The 18,336-nt window shown below is 41.3% G+C and overlaps 2 protein-coding genes and 1 pseudogene across 2 annotated transcripts; 2 read left to right on the top strand and 1 right to left on the bottom strand.

Annotated features, from left to right (window-relative positions):
• The first annotated feature begins 32 nt into the window (after positions 1-32).
• Positions 33-2,515, top strand: EDDM3A (epididymal protein 3A). The gene is made up of 2 exons (XM_039468914.2): positions 33-425; positions 2,058-2,515. The coding sequence occupies exon 2, from the start codon at positions 2,084-2,086 to the stop codon at positions 2,513-2,515; it is 432 nt and encodes a 143-aa protein (XP_039324848.1). The 5' UTR covers positions 33-425; positions 2,058-2,083.
• A 565-nt stretch (positions 2,516-3,080) lies between these two features.
• LOC141583537 (large ribosomal subunit protein eL8 pseudogene) lies at positions 3,081-18,242 on the bottom strand (annotated as a pseudogene).
• Positions 10,729-11,578, top strand: EDDM3B (epididymal protein 3B). The gene has a single exon (XM_003924380.3). It carries the CDS (start codon positions 10,729-10,731, stop codon positions 11,221-11,223), a length of 495 nt encoding a protein of 164 aa, XP_003924429.2. The 3' UTR covers positions 11,224-11,578.
• Positions 18,243-18,336: the final 94 nt, after the last annotated feature.

Raw genomic sequence — 18,336 nt, forward strand, 5'->3', positions numbered from 1 at the left:
AACATAGCATAACTCTCCAGAGACTTCCTCAGAAGTTTTTCAGAATTGAGTGCAGAAGCCAGGTCTCTGGTTGTTGCCTGATAGCACCAGATAACCCCTTTCTGGGGTCACTCAGGGTCTTGCCATTATTTTGTGCCCTGGACTCAGCCTTTGATGTTTGTAGCCTTTGCTCGAGGCTACCGTCTAAGTGAACCCAAATGTTCCAGATGAGAGGATTCAGGAACAGGTTCACATAATAAGGCTGTTCCCCATCACCACCTCTGCTGCCAGTCAGCTGGAGCGCTGCATCGCCCCCTGCTATTCCTTTCTCCACTGCTGCAGACTTCCTGGGCTCTGAAAAAAGGAGGAGGACGCAGACTCTGCTCTTCAGATCCACACACTGATCCGCACTACAACCACTGACCTGAACTCGGAGTCTGAGTAGGGTAAGAAGGGGTCTGCTGAGGATGCTTGGGCGATGACCAGGAGCACTGGGAGGAGACTGATTGAACTTTTAGATAGCAAAGAACAGAGAAGGATCCAAATCATGGAAAACAAAGGCCTGAATTCCAGTCAGCCTCAGTCCCACTGATACAGGCTTTTCCCTGCTCCTCCCTTCCTTTAGCACCACTCTTCCTAAGCACAATGCATTAAAACTGCTTGCATCCTGCTCTTCTAGCCTGTGTAGGTCTTTATCACCAGGACAGTGTTCCGCAAATGAGGAACCCTGTGTCTGATGTGGGCATTTGACATTGTTAGAAGCGCTCTCACATATATGCATCTCATTAGACTCTTGCAGGTCTGTGGGGAGCTGTTGTTAGGCCCATCTGAGGACACCGATACTCAGAGTTGTCAATCAGGCTAAAGGTTCGGTAGGGCCAGAGCGCTCCTCCTGGCAAATGAGAACAGAGAGCTGGTAAAGGGTAACTTTTTCAAACAACCATAAAGCCTGTGCTGTGACCACAGTAGCTCCAGCGGAGGGTGGAACTGTTTTAGTCTTGTTGCCTGACTGATTACAGCAACAGTTCTACACTGATATCCTTTTACGATGGCATTGCCAATAAGCTCTAACAAATGAAGATCATTTGTAATAGCAATAATTAGGGAAATGGCTCCTGAAAAGGTATGTGGATACTTAGCAATAATCACGTTTCACCCAGGCTTTAGGGGAAGTGGTATAAGGAAATCAAGGTTGGGAAAGCATCATTTTTCAGAGTAGTGCAATTGCAGCCTGGGCTGTGGTTTCCAGAATCAATGCCTTCTGCCTAGGAACCACCTCCCAAGTAGTTACTAATCTTCTACATTTCCTTAAAAGGCAACAACCCTTTCCACTTTGCAGACAAGAAGCTTAAAATGTTATTTTCTATTGGACACATGATCTCCTGAGAATGTATTTGGTAAAAGGGAGCTAGGTAGTGATTGGCTCCTCAAATTAGGTAGAAGACAGGGTAGACAGGAGATATTTGACATTCTCAAACGGTACTTCATCTATATTTTCTAAATTTGTGTTTGGCTCACACAGCCTAAAGCATATTTTTAGTTCTTAGAAACTGTGTGTGTGTGTGTGTGTGTGTGTGTGTGTGTGTGTGTATATATATATATATATACATATATATATATATATATTTTTTTATTTTTTTTTTTTGACGGAGTTTTGCTCTTGTTGCCGGAGCTGGAGTACAATGGCATGAACTCAGCTCACTGCAACCTCCACCTCCCAGGTTCAAGTGATTCTCCTGCCTCAGCCTCCCCAGTAGCTGAGATTATAGGCATGCACCACCACATCCAGCTAATTTTTGTATTTTTAGTAGAGATGGGGTTTCACCATGTTGGTCAGAGTTGCCTCCTGACCTCAAGTGATCCACCCACCTTGGCCTCTGAAAGTGCTGGGATTACAGGCATGAGCCACTGCACCTGGCCCAGAAACTGTATTCTTTAATGAGACTCATCATCTTCTAATCAGGGAACCAAATAGCAATATAGTGCCCAAGTGCCTGCTTGGCATGGAAAGGAATTTTAGGTGGAGCTCAGCTCTCTGAGCATTGTCTGGATAATGCTTTTCTTTCTCTTCCCTGTAGACACGCAGGTGGCCCTGGTGACTGAGATGACACCCTCTCTAAAGATCTGGGGCCTGCTTTGCATCCTTTGCAGGCTGTGTGTACACTGCAACGACATTCACTGGAGAGAATTCATAAAGCTTCATTACTTAAGTCCAAGTCGAGAATTCAAAGATTACAAATGTGATGTCCTCATGAGAGAAAAAGAAGCTCTGAAAGGCAAGAGCTCTCACTTGTTCATCTACAGCTTATGGTTCAAGATTCAACGTATATGCATTAATAAGAAGGGGAGCGACCGATATAGAAATGCATATGTATGGGCCCAAGGTACCCTCAAAGTACTCGAGTGTCACTGGGAGATGTACAACAATAGGTACACAGAGAGCAGAAGCTTCAGCTACATTGAATTCCATTGTGGCATAGATGGGTATGTTGATAGCATAGAAGACTTGAGGATTATAGCGCCTATCAGCAACTAGAAAGTCTATGCACATCCTCAGGTATTGATAGAGTATTCAGTGCTTCCCAAGTAGCGGGCCCTGCCTCCATCAATATCCCCTGCCACTCCCTACTTGCATTTATATGTCAGTGTTTTCCAACTACTTAGAGTTATGTATCTTGTGATTTCTTGACACCAAATCTTTGTATGGTTTCTGTATCTGTAATACAATTTTGTCCTCATTTGCCTAATTTACATCCACATTTTTTCTAAGATTCAATTCATATGGTATCTGTCCTTGACTACCCTAAGACTTTTCCTGATATTGACTCTCTTTATACCTACCCAAGCTGAACAACCTTCCTTCTCTTAAATAAATTATATTGTTCTAATGTATGTAACACTTATATATATTATGTATGCAAAGTATGTATTGTGTGACTGGTATGGGTATGGGTAATCTAGCCTATTTTTCCTATGGCTATGCAAGGGGTTTAGGGTGCATTTTATGTGTCTGTGTCTAATGTACGTGATATGTTTATGTGTATCATGTGGATATAAATGATTGTGTGCTAAACTGGAGACAAGTAGTGATGTAGGTATTCATTGTGGTATCAATTTGAAACCATCAAAAGGGTCAAAATCCAGTTTTAAAGAGTAGGTTGGGCACTGTGACTCATGCCTGTAATCCCAGCACTTTGGGGGGCTGATACAAATGGATCACTTGAGGTCAGGAGTTTGAGACCAGCCTGGCCAACATGGTGAGACCCTGTCTCTACTAAAAATACAAAAATTAGCCAGGCTTGCTGGTAAACGCCTGTAGTCATAGCTACTTGGGAGGCTCAGGCAGGAGAATCGCTTGAACCTGGGAGGCAGAGGTTGCAGTGAGCTGAGACTGCGCTACTACACTCCAGCCTGGGAGACAGAGCAGGACTCTGTCTCGAGAAAAAAAAAAAAAGTTTATTAAAGTGAAAGGCTGGGAATGGACATTCTGTGGTACACAGACTCCAGAGAAATGGGGTCAGTACTCCAAAATTGAAAATTAAATTCTTTTTTATGTAGGAAAAAGAGAAAGAAATGAGAGAGGATTACATTTTCTATACCAGACTGGTTCAAGAGTTATAACAAATTAATTGGTTACAGTTTTGTCCCCCCACTACATGACTTGTTCTATTTATAGTTATTTTCAATTCTTTCCAACTCAAAAGAATGTATTTAACGTTCCATCTTAAGACAATGTGAAAGCTGGGAGGCCGAGGTGGTTGGATGACTTGATCTCAGGAGTTTGAGACCAGCCTGGGCAACTTGGTGAAACCCTGTCTCTACAAAAGAAAAGCAAAAATTAGTCAGGCATGGTGGCATGTGCCTATAGTCCCAGCTATTAAGGAGGCTGAGGTTGAAGGATGGCTTGAGCCCAGGAGACAGATTGCGATGAGCCAAGATTGTGCTACTGCACTCCAGCCTGGATGACAAAGCCAGATCCTGTCTCAAAAACAAACAAACAAAAACAAAATAACAACAGCAAAACAAAAAAGCCAAAGTAAAAGTGATGAAGTCTTTGCATGAGAAAGGGAAGAGGGGAGTTAATTCATAATGAACATCAGCAGTTGAGAGAGGATGTCGTCCCTGGCCCCCTTCAGTCATTTATAACATTTCACAAATGCAGGTAAGAAAGAGGCTTAATCTCTAATCAGAGAAACCAAGGTACACTTGCCTTGGTTATAGCTGCCTGGTACATGACTCAAGCACCATAATCACATTCCTTTAAGGTTCCAAATAATTTAGAGTTCCAATAACTTAGATTTGAAATTGTAGATTTTTTTAAGGAAAATTTGTATTATTTTAATTATTTTTATGCACAGAAAACTCAACAGTGTACTTTTAATACAGTTTAGTGGCAAGTTCTTTAGCCTTTGGCTTTTTGGGATTGGCGATGCAAGTCACAGACTTGGGACACAGGACATTGCCTCCCCAGTGACGGCAGATCTCATCGCATCTGTCATTGTAATTGGTCCTGATAGCTTCCACCAGCTTAGCCAAAGTTCCTTTGTCTTCTGAATTAACCTGTGTGACCGTGACACTGGTGCAGGTCTTCCTGTGGACTAGATGTCCCAATCTTGCCTTCCCCTTGAAAATGCAGTAAGGGACCCCCATTTTACGACACAGGGCAGGCAAGAAGACAGCCAGCTCAATGGGGTCCACATTGTGTGCCATCACCACCAGCTGAGCTTTCTTGTTCTCCACCAAGGTGGTGATGGTATTAACTCATGCTCAAAGGATAGTGTTCTCTTAGGGGGGATGTCCCCTTTGCCAGCAGCTTTCTTTTCCACCTGGGCCAACAGCTTCTTCTCTTGTTTTGCCTCTGGTCTGTACTTGTGGGCCAGCTTAAACAGTTGAGTAGCTGTTTGGCAGTCCAGGGCCTGGGTGAACTGGTTAATCACAGGAGGCACTTTCAGCGGCCTATACAGGATGGCTTGCTGCCGCTGCAACCTGATATAGTGGGGCCATTTCATAAAGAGGGTGAAGTCTCTTTTGGGGTGGATGTCCTATCCAATGCCAAAATTCTTAGACCCTTTCTCAAACAGGGGATTCACCACTTGCTTGGCCTCCTGCTTCTTCATGATGGCAGGGGCCGGAGCCACCTTCTTCCCCTTGGCCTTCTTTCCTTTCAGCATCTTGGGGGAGGGACGAGAGACGAAACTGTAGATTTTAACAGTGTGACACTCTAAGTTTCACTCAGATTTCTGGGTATAGTCAGAGCCGACGGTATAAAACACATGGCATGGTTTCTGGCTTATAATAGGTACTCAGTGATAATTATTTTCTTTCCCGTCTCACCCACTGGTTTTGTACTTTAATTTTGATTTTGACAAACAATCGTTGTAAGTATCCGTCAATCATCTGCTGTCCCTGACCCTAGAGACAGGAATTTCTAAAACAAAAATACAGTAGGCTGTCATCTGTATACAAGCCATACAGACCCAGGATGAAAAAGAACAGTTACAGATGTCTCTACTAGACTCAATTCCTTAAGAATGTTTCTAAGAAGGTCAATGCATGTTAGACGGGCTAAGGCATCACATTTCTTAAGGATGACACATCAAGTAGAAGATACTAGCACAAATGATTTTATCTGATAATAAACACGTTCGCTTCATAGAGACATAAGGAAGGTGTTAGAGGATGTTAAAATGCAATAGTCCTCAACAAGGGTGACTAACACCTGTATTGTGTTCATGGAATAAGGAAGGAAATAGGAGAAAGAAATTTGGGGTTCACAGGCTGGTAGGAACCATTAGAAATTGTTTGCTAATTGTAGGGGAAAAATAAAAAGTAAGAAATACTTGCTTTATATAATTTTGTCTAGGTTAAGTATGGGGAGGAAAAATGCTAAACATTAAGGTACCTTGTGTTCTTAACCCTCCTACAGTGTTGAAGTCTCTGTCCTTGAAACAATCAGGAAAAAGACCAAAGTATCAACATTATTCATGAGGTGACTGCACACCTGCCTACAACTCTGGCCTCAATGAGTAGCCAGTGTATCTAGATTGGTCATCATGTTTCAAAAGCAGTTCCTCAGCTTTGCAGTTTTTGAGTGCACCTGGGGAGAAGCAGACACCTGGGGTTGACGATCTCTACCAACCAAACTCAGAAGAGACTAGTATTAAACCAGCAGCTCCGCAGCAATGATCAATTTACATTTGGGGGAAAAAATACTGTTTTTCTCATTTGATAAATGCTCTTCAAATTACAATGTAGAAGAAGAAAAAATATTTTCCTTCTACATTTTTAGGATCTTAACTGGGGCTCCTATAAGAAAAGTCAGATTAACAAGAGAAAAATAAACAGAAATGTAGTAACATGTGTAGCTCATGTGTATGTGGGAGAGACTCAGAGAGTAACTCAAACAGGTGGCTAGAACTTGGGTTTAAATGCCATTGTCAGCTAAAGCAAAGGAAAAAGCAAGTGGGGAGCAAATTATAGGGAGATGACCAGGAAGAGCATAGTAAATGAGGGAAGGGTTTATCATGCAGACTTGAGTCAAATACCTTCTCCACTGATAAGGGTCTCTTGTGATTTAGAATCACCTCTCTCCTTCTGGCACAGGGAAGGAGACCTCTGTAAGAATGGAGGTTTCCCTTGTGAATGCACATTTTCCTTACAAAAGGGTAATGTGTACTCTATTTTCAGAGCTTTCCTGTGTATCCTGTTTCTCAAAATAAGTAGTTTAAAATAATTCTTGTGCTACAGAGCATATATACTTTGTGTTGGCATATTATTTTGTCAGAGATCTGGGAAATGGGAAGAAATACCTCATTCCAAGCTCTCATATTATTGCAAAATCAGGATTCAGGATGGGGCAAGGGGCTTCTGATGGCTGTACAAAGAGATGAGAAGGTCTTTCATAAGCCAGATATCCAGATGCAAGAACAAAGGGATGAAGATTTCTTTCAAATGCTTTAAACGCAGCTGCCCCAGCAACTCCTACGCCATGGCTGCTGCACCACCGTCTCCACAACTACTCAGCTGCCTCAGCATCACCACATGAAGCTCTAAATTTGGAGGAAGGGGCTACTGCCCCACCTCAATATGATGAGGGAGTTGGAATGCTCTGTTCCTCCAAGACCCAACATGGCACTCAATTTGAACAGGGCAATTCTGTGACTGGAGCAGGGCAATTCCCACTTAGGCAGATGCCTATGGGTGGCTCAGACATAGAAGTGCAATCTGTCACAATTTGTAGGGTTAAATAAAACCCATCTGATGGGTTTTACTTTCCAACCTGACTTTGGCATAACATTACAAGACAAAGAAGAAAAAATATCTTACCCTAAAACATGTTTCTTTGCCACATTTTGAAATTGCCCTCAAAGCTATTTTTTGTAGGGGAAATCTGCAACTGTGAAGAATCTCAGGCTGGGCGCAGTGGCTCACACCTGTAATCCCAGCAGTTTGGGAGGCCAAGGTGGGCAGATTACCTGAGGTCAGGAGTTTGAGACCAGCCTGACCAACATGGAGAAATCCGGTCTTTACTAAAAATACAAAGTGAGCCAGATGTGGTGGCACATGCCTATAATTTCAGCTACTCGGGAGGCTGAGGCAGGAGAATTGCTTGAACCCGGGAGGCAGAGGTTGCAGTGAGCCAAGATCGTGCCATTGCACTCCAGCCTGGGCAACAAGAGGGAAACTCTGTCTCACACACACACACACAAAATCTCTAATAGCATAGCTAGATCTTTGTCTTCCAGGCCTTTCCAATCCTAAAGAGATTAAGATCAGAGAGGGAAAAAAATTGTCATCTCTTGTGTCTAAGGGCAGACTTCAAAACAATTGGCCTCCACGATCTTTATTTTAACCTGAACATTCCCTTTGTACCAATCCCAGGTCTTTAGACAAAACCAGCTGCCAACCAGAAAGTGTTTAAATTTACCTATAGCCTGGAGGCCCCCTTGCTTCCCACCAGCTTTGTGTTGTCCTGCCTTTCTGGACCAAACCAATGTATTTCTTAAATGTATTTGATTGATGTTTCTTGCCACTCTAAAATGTATAAAACCAGCTGTTCGCTGACCACCCTGGGCATGTTTTTCTCAAGACCTCCTGAGAGCTGTGTCGTAGGCCATGGTCACTCACATTTGGCTCAGAATAAATCTCTTCAAATATTTTACAGAGTTTGACTTTTCTCATCGAAAATAATAAGCTGCTTGGTTAAACTTCAGATACTGGCTACCTAATCATAACTATCTGGCCAACAGATTCGCTAGATACTCTTTCACCTCTCAATGAGAGTCCCACAGTTCACACAGTTCACGGTGTTATAAGTCGCTTTCCTCAGAGAAGTTTCCGTGCAACATAGCATAACAATCAGGGACTTCCCAGAACTTTGTCAGAAATTGAATGGAGAAGCCAGGTCTCTTGTTGTCTACTGATAGCACCAGATAACCCCTTTCTGGGGTCACCTCACTTTAGGGTCTTGCACTTCTTTTGTGCCCCGGAGTCAGTCTTTTGATGTTTGTAGCCTTTGCTTGAGGCCACTGTCCGAATAAACTCAAGTGTTCCAGATGAGATGATTCAGGAACAGATTCACATAATAAGGCTGTTACCCATCACCACTGCTGCTGCCAGTCAGCTGGAGCGCTGCATCACCCCCTGCTATTCCTTTCTCCACTGCTGCAGACTTCCTGGGCTCTGAAAAAAGGAGGAGGACGCAGACTCTGCTCTTCAGATCCACACACTGATCCGCACTACAACCACTGACTTGAACTCGGAGTCTGAGTAGGGTAAGAAGGGGTCTGCTGAGGATGCTTGGGCGATGACCAGGAGCACTGGAAGGAGACTGATTGAACTTTTAAATAGCAAAGAACGGAGAAGGATCCAAATCATGGAAAAGAAAGGCCTGAATTCCGGTCAGCCTCAATCCCACTGATACAGACTTTTCCCTGCCTCTCCCTTCCTTCACCCCAGTCTCTTCAAGCACAATGCATTAAGCTGCTTTCATCCTGCTCTTCTCTCCTCTGTAGGTCTTTATGACCAGGACAGGGTTCCACAGTTGGGAAGTATTGACCCTTTGTTCTGTGTCTGATGTGGGCATTTGACATCGTGAGAAGTGCTCTCACATACATGCATCTCATTAGACTCTCTCAGGCCTGTTGGGGGCTATTATTAGTTTCACCTGAGGACATCAGTGCTCAGAGTTGTAAATCAGGTTACAGATTCAGTAAGGACAGGAACATTTCTCATGGGGAGGACAGAACACTGGTTTAAAGGGTAGGCTCTTTCAAAAAAAACCCCACACTCCATGCTTTCACCAGAGAAGCCACTGTGGGGGCTCTTTTAGCCTTGGTACTTGATTGATTACAGGAATGTTTCAAATCTAGAATTCTGGCTGGGTGTGGTGGCTCACACCTGTAATCCCAGCACTTTGGGAAGCCGAGGTGGGTAGATCACTTGAGGCCAGGAGTTTGAGACTAGCCTGGCCAAACTTGGCCAGGAGAAACCTGTCTCTACTAAAAAAAAAAACAAAAATTATAGACTTGTGACACATATACACCATGGAATACTAAGCAACCATAAAAAAGGATGAGTTTATGTCCTTTGTAGGGATATGGATGAATCTGGAAACCATCATTCTCAGCAAACTGACACAAGAACAGAAAAACCAAATACTGCATGTTCTCACTCAAAGGTGGGTGTTGAACAATGATAACACATGGGCACAGAGAAGGGAACATCACACACTGGAGTTTGTTGGGGGGTGAGGGGCTAGAGGAGGGACAGCAGGAGGTGGGGAGGTTGGGGAGAGATAACACTGGGAGAAATGCCTGATGTAGGTGATGGGGGGATGGAGGCAGCAAATCACCATAGCATGCCTGTACCTATGCAAGAATCCTGCAAGATCTGCACATGTACCCCAGAACTTAAAGTACAATTTTTTAAAAATGAAAACAAAAACAAAAACTAGCTAGGAGTGGTGACACACACCTGTAATCTCAGCTGTGTGGGAGGCTGAGACTGAGAATCTGTTGAACCCTGGAGGCAGAGATTGCAGTGAGCTGAGATTGTGCCACTGCACTCCAGCCTGGGTGACACAGTGTGACTCTGTCTCAAAAACAAATAAAAACCTCAAAACTGGAGTTCTTTTATGATATTTTCAATAAGCAGCTCTGACAAACCAAGCGATAATTAGGGGACTGGCCCCTGAGAAAGAATATGGGTAGTTAGTAATGAACATATGTTCCACGCAGGCTTTGGGGAAGTGTTATAAGGAAGTCAAGATTGGAGAAGTGTCATTTTGCAAGTCAGTGTAATTGCAGGCTGGGCTGTCTACTCAGAGAATCGAAGCCTTCCTGCCTAGGAACCACCTCCCAAGTAGTTACTCATCTTCTACATTTCCTTAAAGTGTGACCATCATTTCCACTTCAAGGACATAAACCTTAAAATACCATTCTCCTTTGGACACATGATCTCCTGAGAGTTGATCTGGTAAAAAGGAGCCAGCTGGGGCGTGATTGGCTCCTCAGGTTGGGTGAAAGAGAGGGAAGACAGGAGATGGTTAGAATTCTCAAAATGAAATTCATTTATTTTTTCTAACTTTGTGTTTGGCTCCCACAGGCTGAAGCATGTATTTAATTCTTAGAAACTCTATCCTCTAATGAGAATTATCATCTTCTCATTGGGGAACTAAATAGTAAAACTGCATCCAAGTGAGTAAGGAATTTTAAGGTGGAGCTCAGCTCTCCGGGCATTGTCTGGATAATGCTTTCCTTTCTCTTCTCTGTGGACACACAGGTGGCCCTGGGGACTGAGATGGCATCGTCTTTAAAGATCTGGGGCACACTCTTGGCCCTGCTTTGCATCCTATGCACACTGCTGGTACACAGCAAGAATGTTTCTTGGAGAGAATTCATGAAACTGCACTACTTAAGTCCAAGTCGAGAATTCAAAGAGTACAAATGTGATGTCCTCATGAGAGAAAAAGAAGCTCTGAAAGGCAAGAGCTCTCACATGTTTATCTATGTCTCATGGTATAAAATCGAGCATATATGCATTAGTGACATCTGGATGGATCGCTTCCGAAATGCATATGTATGGGTCCAGAATCCCCTCAAAGTACTCAAGTGTCACCAGGAGAATTCCAAAAATAACTACACAGAGAGCAGGAGCTTCAACTACATTGAATTCCATTGTAGCATGGATGGATATGTTGATAGCATAGAAGACTTAAAGATGGTGGAACCCATCAGCAACTAGAAAGTCTATGCACAACCTTAGGTATTGGTAGAGTATCCAGTGCTTCCTAAGTGGTGGCCCCTGCCTCCATCAATAGCCCCTACCATTCCCCACTTGCATTTATTTGTTAATGTTTTCCAAATACTTAAGGGTTATGAATCACATGATTTCTTGATCCCATAACTTTGCCTGTGTTGTTTCTCTGCCTGGAATACTCTTTTGTCTTCATTTACTTAATTTACTCCTAAACTTTTGTCAACATTCAGCTCATATGGCATCTGTTCTTGACTAACCCAAGACTTTCCTGATACTGGCTCTCTTGAAAGGTACCCAAGCTAAGCAATCTTCCCTTTGCTAAATAAAATTATGATTCCAATGTGTGTGGCATTCATACATGTTATGTCCACAGAGCAAGTACTGTGTGATTGGTATGGATGTGTGTGATCTAGACTATGCATGTGATTGATGCTGTGAAAGGGATTTAAGGTGTATTTCATGGGTGTATGTCTAATGTATGTAATATGTTTGTGTATATGACGACAGTATAAATGACTGTGTGCTTAGTTCGAGACAAGTTGTGATGTAGGCATTGATTGCAGCATCAATTTGAAATAATTGAAAGAGTCAGAATCCAGTTTTAAAGAGTTGATTTAAGCAAAAGGCTAGTAATGGGCATTCTGTGACACACAGACTCCAGAGAAATGGGGTCAGTGCTCCAAAGCTGAAAGTTAAGTTCTTAATTATATAGGAAAAAGATGAAAGAATTTAATAGGATTACAGGGGAATTGCTTGAACCCAGAAGCAGAGGTTGCAGTGAGCTAAAATTGCACCACTGCACTCTAGTCTGGTGACAGAGTGAGACTGTTTCAAAACACCAAAAAAAAAAAAAAAAAAAAAAGTAAGATGCAAAGTAAGAAATGTTTACTTCATACAATTTTGCCTAGAGCAGTATGGGCCGGGAAAATGCTAAACATTGAAGTACCTTGTGTTCTTCAGACTCCTGCAATGTGAAATGACTCTGGCCTTGAAGCAATTAAAGAAAAGACCAAAGTGTCAACATTATTTATTAAGTCACTGCACACTTTCCTAGAACTCTGGCATTAATGAGTAGCTAGTGTATCTAGATTGGTCATCATGTTCCAAAGGCAGTTCCTCAGCTTTGCAATTTTTGAGGGCACCTGGGATGAGCAGACACTTGAGGATGATCATCTCTACCAACCAACCTCAGAAGACACTAGTATTAAACCAGCAGCTCTGCATGTAGGATCAATATGCATATGAGAAGAAACAATACTGATTGTTTCTCTCAGTTGACAAATGCTCTTCAAAATGTATATAGGGGAGGAAAAATATTTTCCTTCTACCCTTTTGGTCCTTGGGGCCACTGTAACAAAAGTCAGATTAACAAGAGAAAATCGGAAGTTTAGTAACATGTGCATCTCATGTATACATGGGAGAAACTCAGAAAGCAACTCAAAGAGGTGGCCAGAACTTGGGCTTAAATGCCTTCAGCTAAAGCAACGGAAGAAGCATGTGAGTGAGTAACTTACAGGGAGATGACCAGGAAAAGTATAGTAAACAAGTGAAAGGTTCCTCATGCAGATTTAAGTCAGTACCTTCTCCACTGACAAGGGTTTCCTGTGATTTAGAGTCACCTTTCTCTTCCTGGTACAGAGAGAGAGAGAGACATCCTTAAAAATGAAGGTTTCCCTTATAAACACAAATTTCTCTTACAAAAGGGTAATGTGCACTCTATTTTCAGAGCTTGTCTTATGTATACTGTTTCTCAAAATAAGCAGTTCAAAATAATGTTTATACTACAGAAGCATATTTTGGGGTGGCATATTCTGGTCTCCTATACTAGGTTCTCACAAATACCTCATTTAAGTAACTCTTTAAAGCTTGCTTTTATTAAGGAGTTAGCCGATGGTTATTCAAAACAGTATAGGAGGAAAGTAGATTTAAGTGCAATTAGTATAATAACTTTGTGTTGTTTCTCTGGCTTTCCTGGTATCCACTCCTTATTTAAATAGTGGCATATTGACTCCTCTTAGGTATCTATCTACTCTTCCTCTTTTGTGTGCAGTATTGGTGAGGCTGTTCACTAAGGTCTGCAGTCCTGTCTACTGAGCCAAGCGAAGCTTATGAGATCTAAGCTAGCCTAACTGAACTCTCATAGGAAACAAAAATATGTCACCCAAAATAGGCCTCCAGATTCGAAGTCCTGTCGATTAGCGTTTTTGCTGCTCTGCATCCTTACCAGCTTTGATGATGTCAGTTTTCACTGCATTTTAATCATTCAAGTAGATGTGTACTATTATCTCATTGTTTTAATTTTTAATTTTCTAATGATAGATTGAAGGGATTTACAGCCCACCAATATGGCAAAACTGCCCTTGCAGGATTATGAAGTGTTGCAAGCCAGGCTCTAGGCAGAATTACACATTAATCATAGTATGGAACACTTCAACCCACTTCCCTGTAGCTGCTAACTTCCCAAGTAGCATGCTGATCACCTGCTCCCCAATTGTTCCTATAGGTAGAATCTCTGATACTAGAATCATGAAACCTTTTGGCTTTAAGAATTGCTTAAGGAGGCCAGGCACAATGGCTCACGCCTGTAATCCCAACACTTTGGGAGGCAGAGGCGGGAAGACCATGAGATCAGGAGGAGACCAGCCTGGCCAACACAGTGGTGAAACCCCGTCTCTCCTGAAAGTACAAAAATTAGCCAGGCATGGTGGTCTGTACCTGTAGTCCCAGTTACTCGGGAGGCTGAGGCAGGAGAATTGCTTGAGCCCGGGAGGCAGAGGTTGTGGTGAGCCAAGATCGTGCCATTGCATTCCAGCCTGGGTGACAGAGGGAGACTTCGTCTCAAAAAAATAAAATTGCTGAAGGTGTTTCTCTGATTCTGAATTCCAGTGCAACAGCTAATGCGAACTGGTCTGAAGACCCCTACCAAGGAAGTGGCTTGGCACAAGAATGCTGAGTTTCTTCATTTCCCTGTCCCATGACTTCACTCCCTCACTTATTGATGAATCAGAAATCTTCACACTTTAGCCCTTGTCTAGACTCCTCAAAAACCCTATCCCCAAACCTTTGAGGGAGGTAAATTTTAGGTTACCACCCATCTACTTATTTGGCTGCCCCATGAATGTTAAATTCTTCTCTGTTTCAATTCCTATTGTCTTAGTATATCCATTTGCTGTGCATCAAGTAACAAACCTGTTATGATTATAGTGGCATGAAAATTATTTTAAACTGAAAATTTCTGGACAGACAGAAGCTGCAGAAAGAAACACCATCTAAACTTAACCAAGTCCTAAAAATTCAGCTGCCAATGATCCCCTTCCACGGTATTTTCTTGTTTGAAAGCAGACAGCCCCTTAGCACTGGTAAGTATAAATTTAGCTGCCATAAACCTCCATACAGGGAATCTTCCAGCCAGGATAATCAATTTAACTATTTCTATTAGCATCAAAAACTTACTAAAACCTTACATATTTTCCTTTTGAAGCCCCACCAAAAATCTTTTATTTTATTTTATTTTATTTTATTTTATTTTATTTTATTTTATTTTGAGACAGAGTTTCGCTCTTGTTGCCCAGGCTGGAGAGTAGTGGCGCAATCTTGCCTCACTGCAACCTCCACCTTCTGGGTTCAAGTGATTCTCCTACCTCAGCCTCCCGAGTAGTTGGGATTACACCCTGCTAAATTTTGTATTTCTAGTAGAGATGGGGTTTTACCATGTTGGCCAGGTTGGTCTCAAACTCCTGACCTCAGGTGATCTGCCCACCTCGGCTTCCTAAAGGGCTGGGGTTACAGGTATGAGCCACCACGCCTGGCCAAAAACACTTTTTTAAAAAGTTGGTATATAAACTTTGCCTCTGGTTATTCAGCAAGTTACTCATTATGTAATACTCCTGTGTGCATGTGTAAATAAACTTTGAATTTTCTCCTGTTAATCTTTTTCTATTTTACAAGCTCCTTTGCCACCACCTTTAAAACCTAAAATGAGAGAGGAAAAGTTTTTCTCCAAACAATGAGACACTGAGCATCTCTTCATTGCTCATCTGCCATCTGTATATCTTCTTCGGTGAAGTGTTGGGGTGCAGAGAATCATACTACAAACTATGATGCATTGGTATTCTGAGCAATATTGAATTAAAGAAAACTAGTAAGTTCTTAGAAGCTGCCTTGGAACCAAACATTTTCTAATCTCTCATTCCTCCCCCTCAAATGCAGAGAGGAGCACTCTCTGGGAGTTCCCTTGTCTGGGTGAGGAAAACTTCTTCCCAGAAATGCAATTGTCTTAAGACCCCCCTTTCTAGGAATCTCATCAGATAAACAGGAAATATGAGTCACCAGAAAAGAGACTGAAAGTCCACACCACACTCAGATAGACTTTCATCTGTTCTTCCAAGAACAGCTCTAAAGGAGTACCTAAGAGACTTTATCTGTTTAATAAGACAATCTTTGTTCATAGTGCAGTTCTACTCTTCACTTTCCCATAACTTATCACCCTTCCATTCAGCTTCCAAAGAGACTCATTTACAAACTATTGTCTACTCTTTGGGGCCATTTCCCTAAAAAAAAAATTAAAACTCCTCAAAATTGCCTACATTTCCATCATGTCCCTCTCACCTATGAAGAAGGCATATGAATTTCAACTATTCAGTCTTTCCTTGAGTCTCATAATTTGTGTGGTTCCCATGATTATGCACAATAATAAATTTGTATGCCTTTTTCTCCTGTTAATCTGTCTATCGTCAGTTCATTTCAGAAGATTTGACCCTTCAGAGGGAGAGGAAAAATTGTCTGCCCCATACCAATTCAGATGTTTTGACTATTTTTCTTTTTTTTTCTTTTTTTTTTCTTTTTCTTTTTTTTTTTTTTTGAGACAGAGTTTCACTCTCGTTACCCAGGCTGGAGTGCAATGGCACAATCTCGGCTCACTGCAACCTCCACCTCCTGGGTTCAGGCAATTCTCCTGTCTCAGCCTCCTGAGTAGCTGGGATTACAGGCACGTGCCACCATGCCCAGCTAATTTTTTGTATTTTTAGTAGAGACGGGGTTTCACCATGTTGACCACGTTGGTGTCGATCTCTTGACCTCGTGATCCACCCGCCTCGGCCTCCCAAAGTGCTGGGATTACAGGCTTGAGCCACCGCGCCCGGCTCATTTTGACTATTTTTCAACTAGGTTGTTGGTTTTCTTACGGTTGAAGTTTTTTCAGTTCTTTGTATATCTTGGATAATGTTTATCAGATATATCTTTTGCAAATATCTTCTCTCAATCTCTGGCTTGTCTTTTTATTCTCTTAATAGTATCTGTTGCAGAGCAGAAGTTTTTAATTTTAATGAAGTTGCACTTATCAATATTTTTCTTTCATGGATTGTGGTTTTGGTATTATATCTAAAAAATCATTGCCAAACTCAAGGTTGCTTAGATTTTCTCCTGTGTTATTTTCTAGAATTTTTATAGTTTTGCATTTTGCATTAGGTCTATGGTCCATTTTGAATTAATATTTGTGAAAGGTGGAAAGTCTAGGTCTATGAAAAAGGTATGAAGTCTACATCTATGGAAACATTTATTTTTTTGCATGTGGACATGCAGTTCTACTACTATTTGTTGAAAAGACTACCTTTTCTCAATTAAAAATTGATCCTTTGTCAAAGGCCAGTTCGCTATATTTGTGTGGGTCTATCTCTGGGCTTTCTACTCAGTTCCGTTGACCTATTTGTCTATTTTTCACCAATACCACACTGTCTTAATTACTGTAATTTTATAGTAAGTTTTGAAGTTGGGTCATGTCAGTCTTCTGACTTTGCTCTTCTTTTTTAACATTGTGTTGACTATTCTGGATCTTTTACTTTTATATATACTTCAGAGTCAGTTTGTCACTACCACAAAATAATATGCTGGAATTTGACTGGGATTGTGCTGAATCTATAGATCAAGTTGAAGGGAACTGACATCTTAACATATTGAGTCTTCCTACTCATGTATATGGAATATCTATGCTTCTTCAATTTCTTTCATTAGAGTTTTAAATGTTTCCTCATACCAATTTTACATAATATATTCGATTTATACCTGAGTATTTCACTTTCTTTGGTGCAATATAAATGATATTGTGTTTTAAATATCAAATTGCAATTCTTCATTGCTGGTATATAAGAAAGGAACGGATTTTTGTATATTAATCTTGTATCCTGCAACCTTGCTATAAACAAACATCATGTTTATTCTGAAGATATTTGGAACCATAAAAGCATGGAACAAGAGTGTCATACTATTAATTATATCTTGCTCAAGAAAGAGTAATCTGGAAGTTATGTGTAGAGTGGATTGGAAGGAGAGAAAAAAAAGAAAAGGAGTCCATAGGAGAGGCTTTTATGTGAGCCCTCCATGAGACAATGAGTTTCTGAATAAGGGTGTTGCAGTACCAGTGAAAAGGTAAGAATAGATTTAACAGGCAAATACCTTAAATTTGTCTTCCTCCTTCAGTCTTACAGGTCTTTTCATACACAGTTACCTCTTTCAGAGGCCCTTAACACTCTCTTTATCTAACTTCTAATTATTCCTCAAAATTAAGTTCAGGTATTGTGCCTTCCAGTGATCCTTCCCCTCTACTATCTTCCCATAGTCTCTTGTAGTGTCCTCTATCACACTGTAAGTGCTATTTGTATTAATATAATCTACTTGTCTATATACTTATCTGCCTAACTCTAGCTCTTTCATTAAATCATAAGCTCCTGAATTTTTGTAGCCCAGTACTAGGCCCAATAAGTATATACATAAATGAATAATTCATTCACATCTGTTGTAAGAACTCACAACATTACCAAGTATGTGGCAGGTATTATATCAGATTTATGTGATATATTTTCTCTTATGAAACAGAAATCATAAAGCTTCAAAAAAAAAAAAAAAAAAAAAAAAAACTGAAGCCTCAGATAAGGAAGAAAGCACTCAACCCATATCAGGAAGTGATCAGTTCCTCAAAACTGTGAGTTTTCAGTCATGTTGTTTCTTTAAGTAGGCTCCCTTCCTGTATACACGTGATAATGACACTGTTTTAAAGAACAGGTATGAAAGTCTAAGAGTTTAATCCAAACTCTGCACAAGAAG

This window comes from Saimiri boliviensis, chromosome 2 (genome assembly GCF_048565385.1).
Source record: "Saimiri boliviensis isolate mSaiBol1 chromosome 2, mSaiBol1.pri, whole genome shotgun sequence".
Classification (NCBI taxonomy): domain Eukaryota; kingdom Metazoa; phylum Chordata; class Mammalia; order Primates; family Cebidae; genus Saimiri; species Saimiri boliviensis.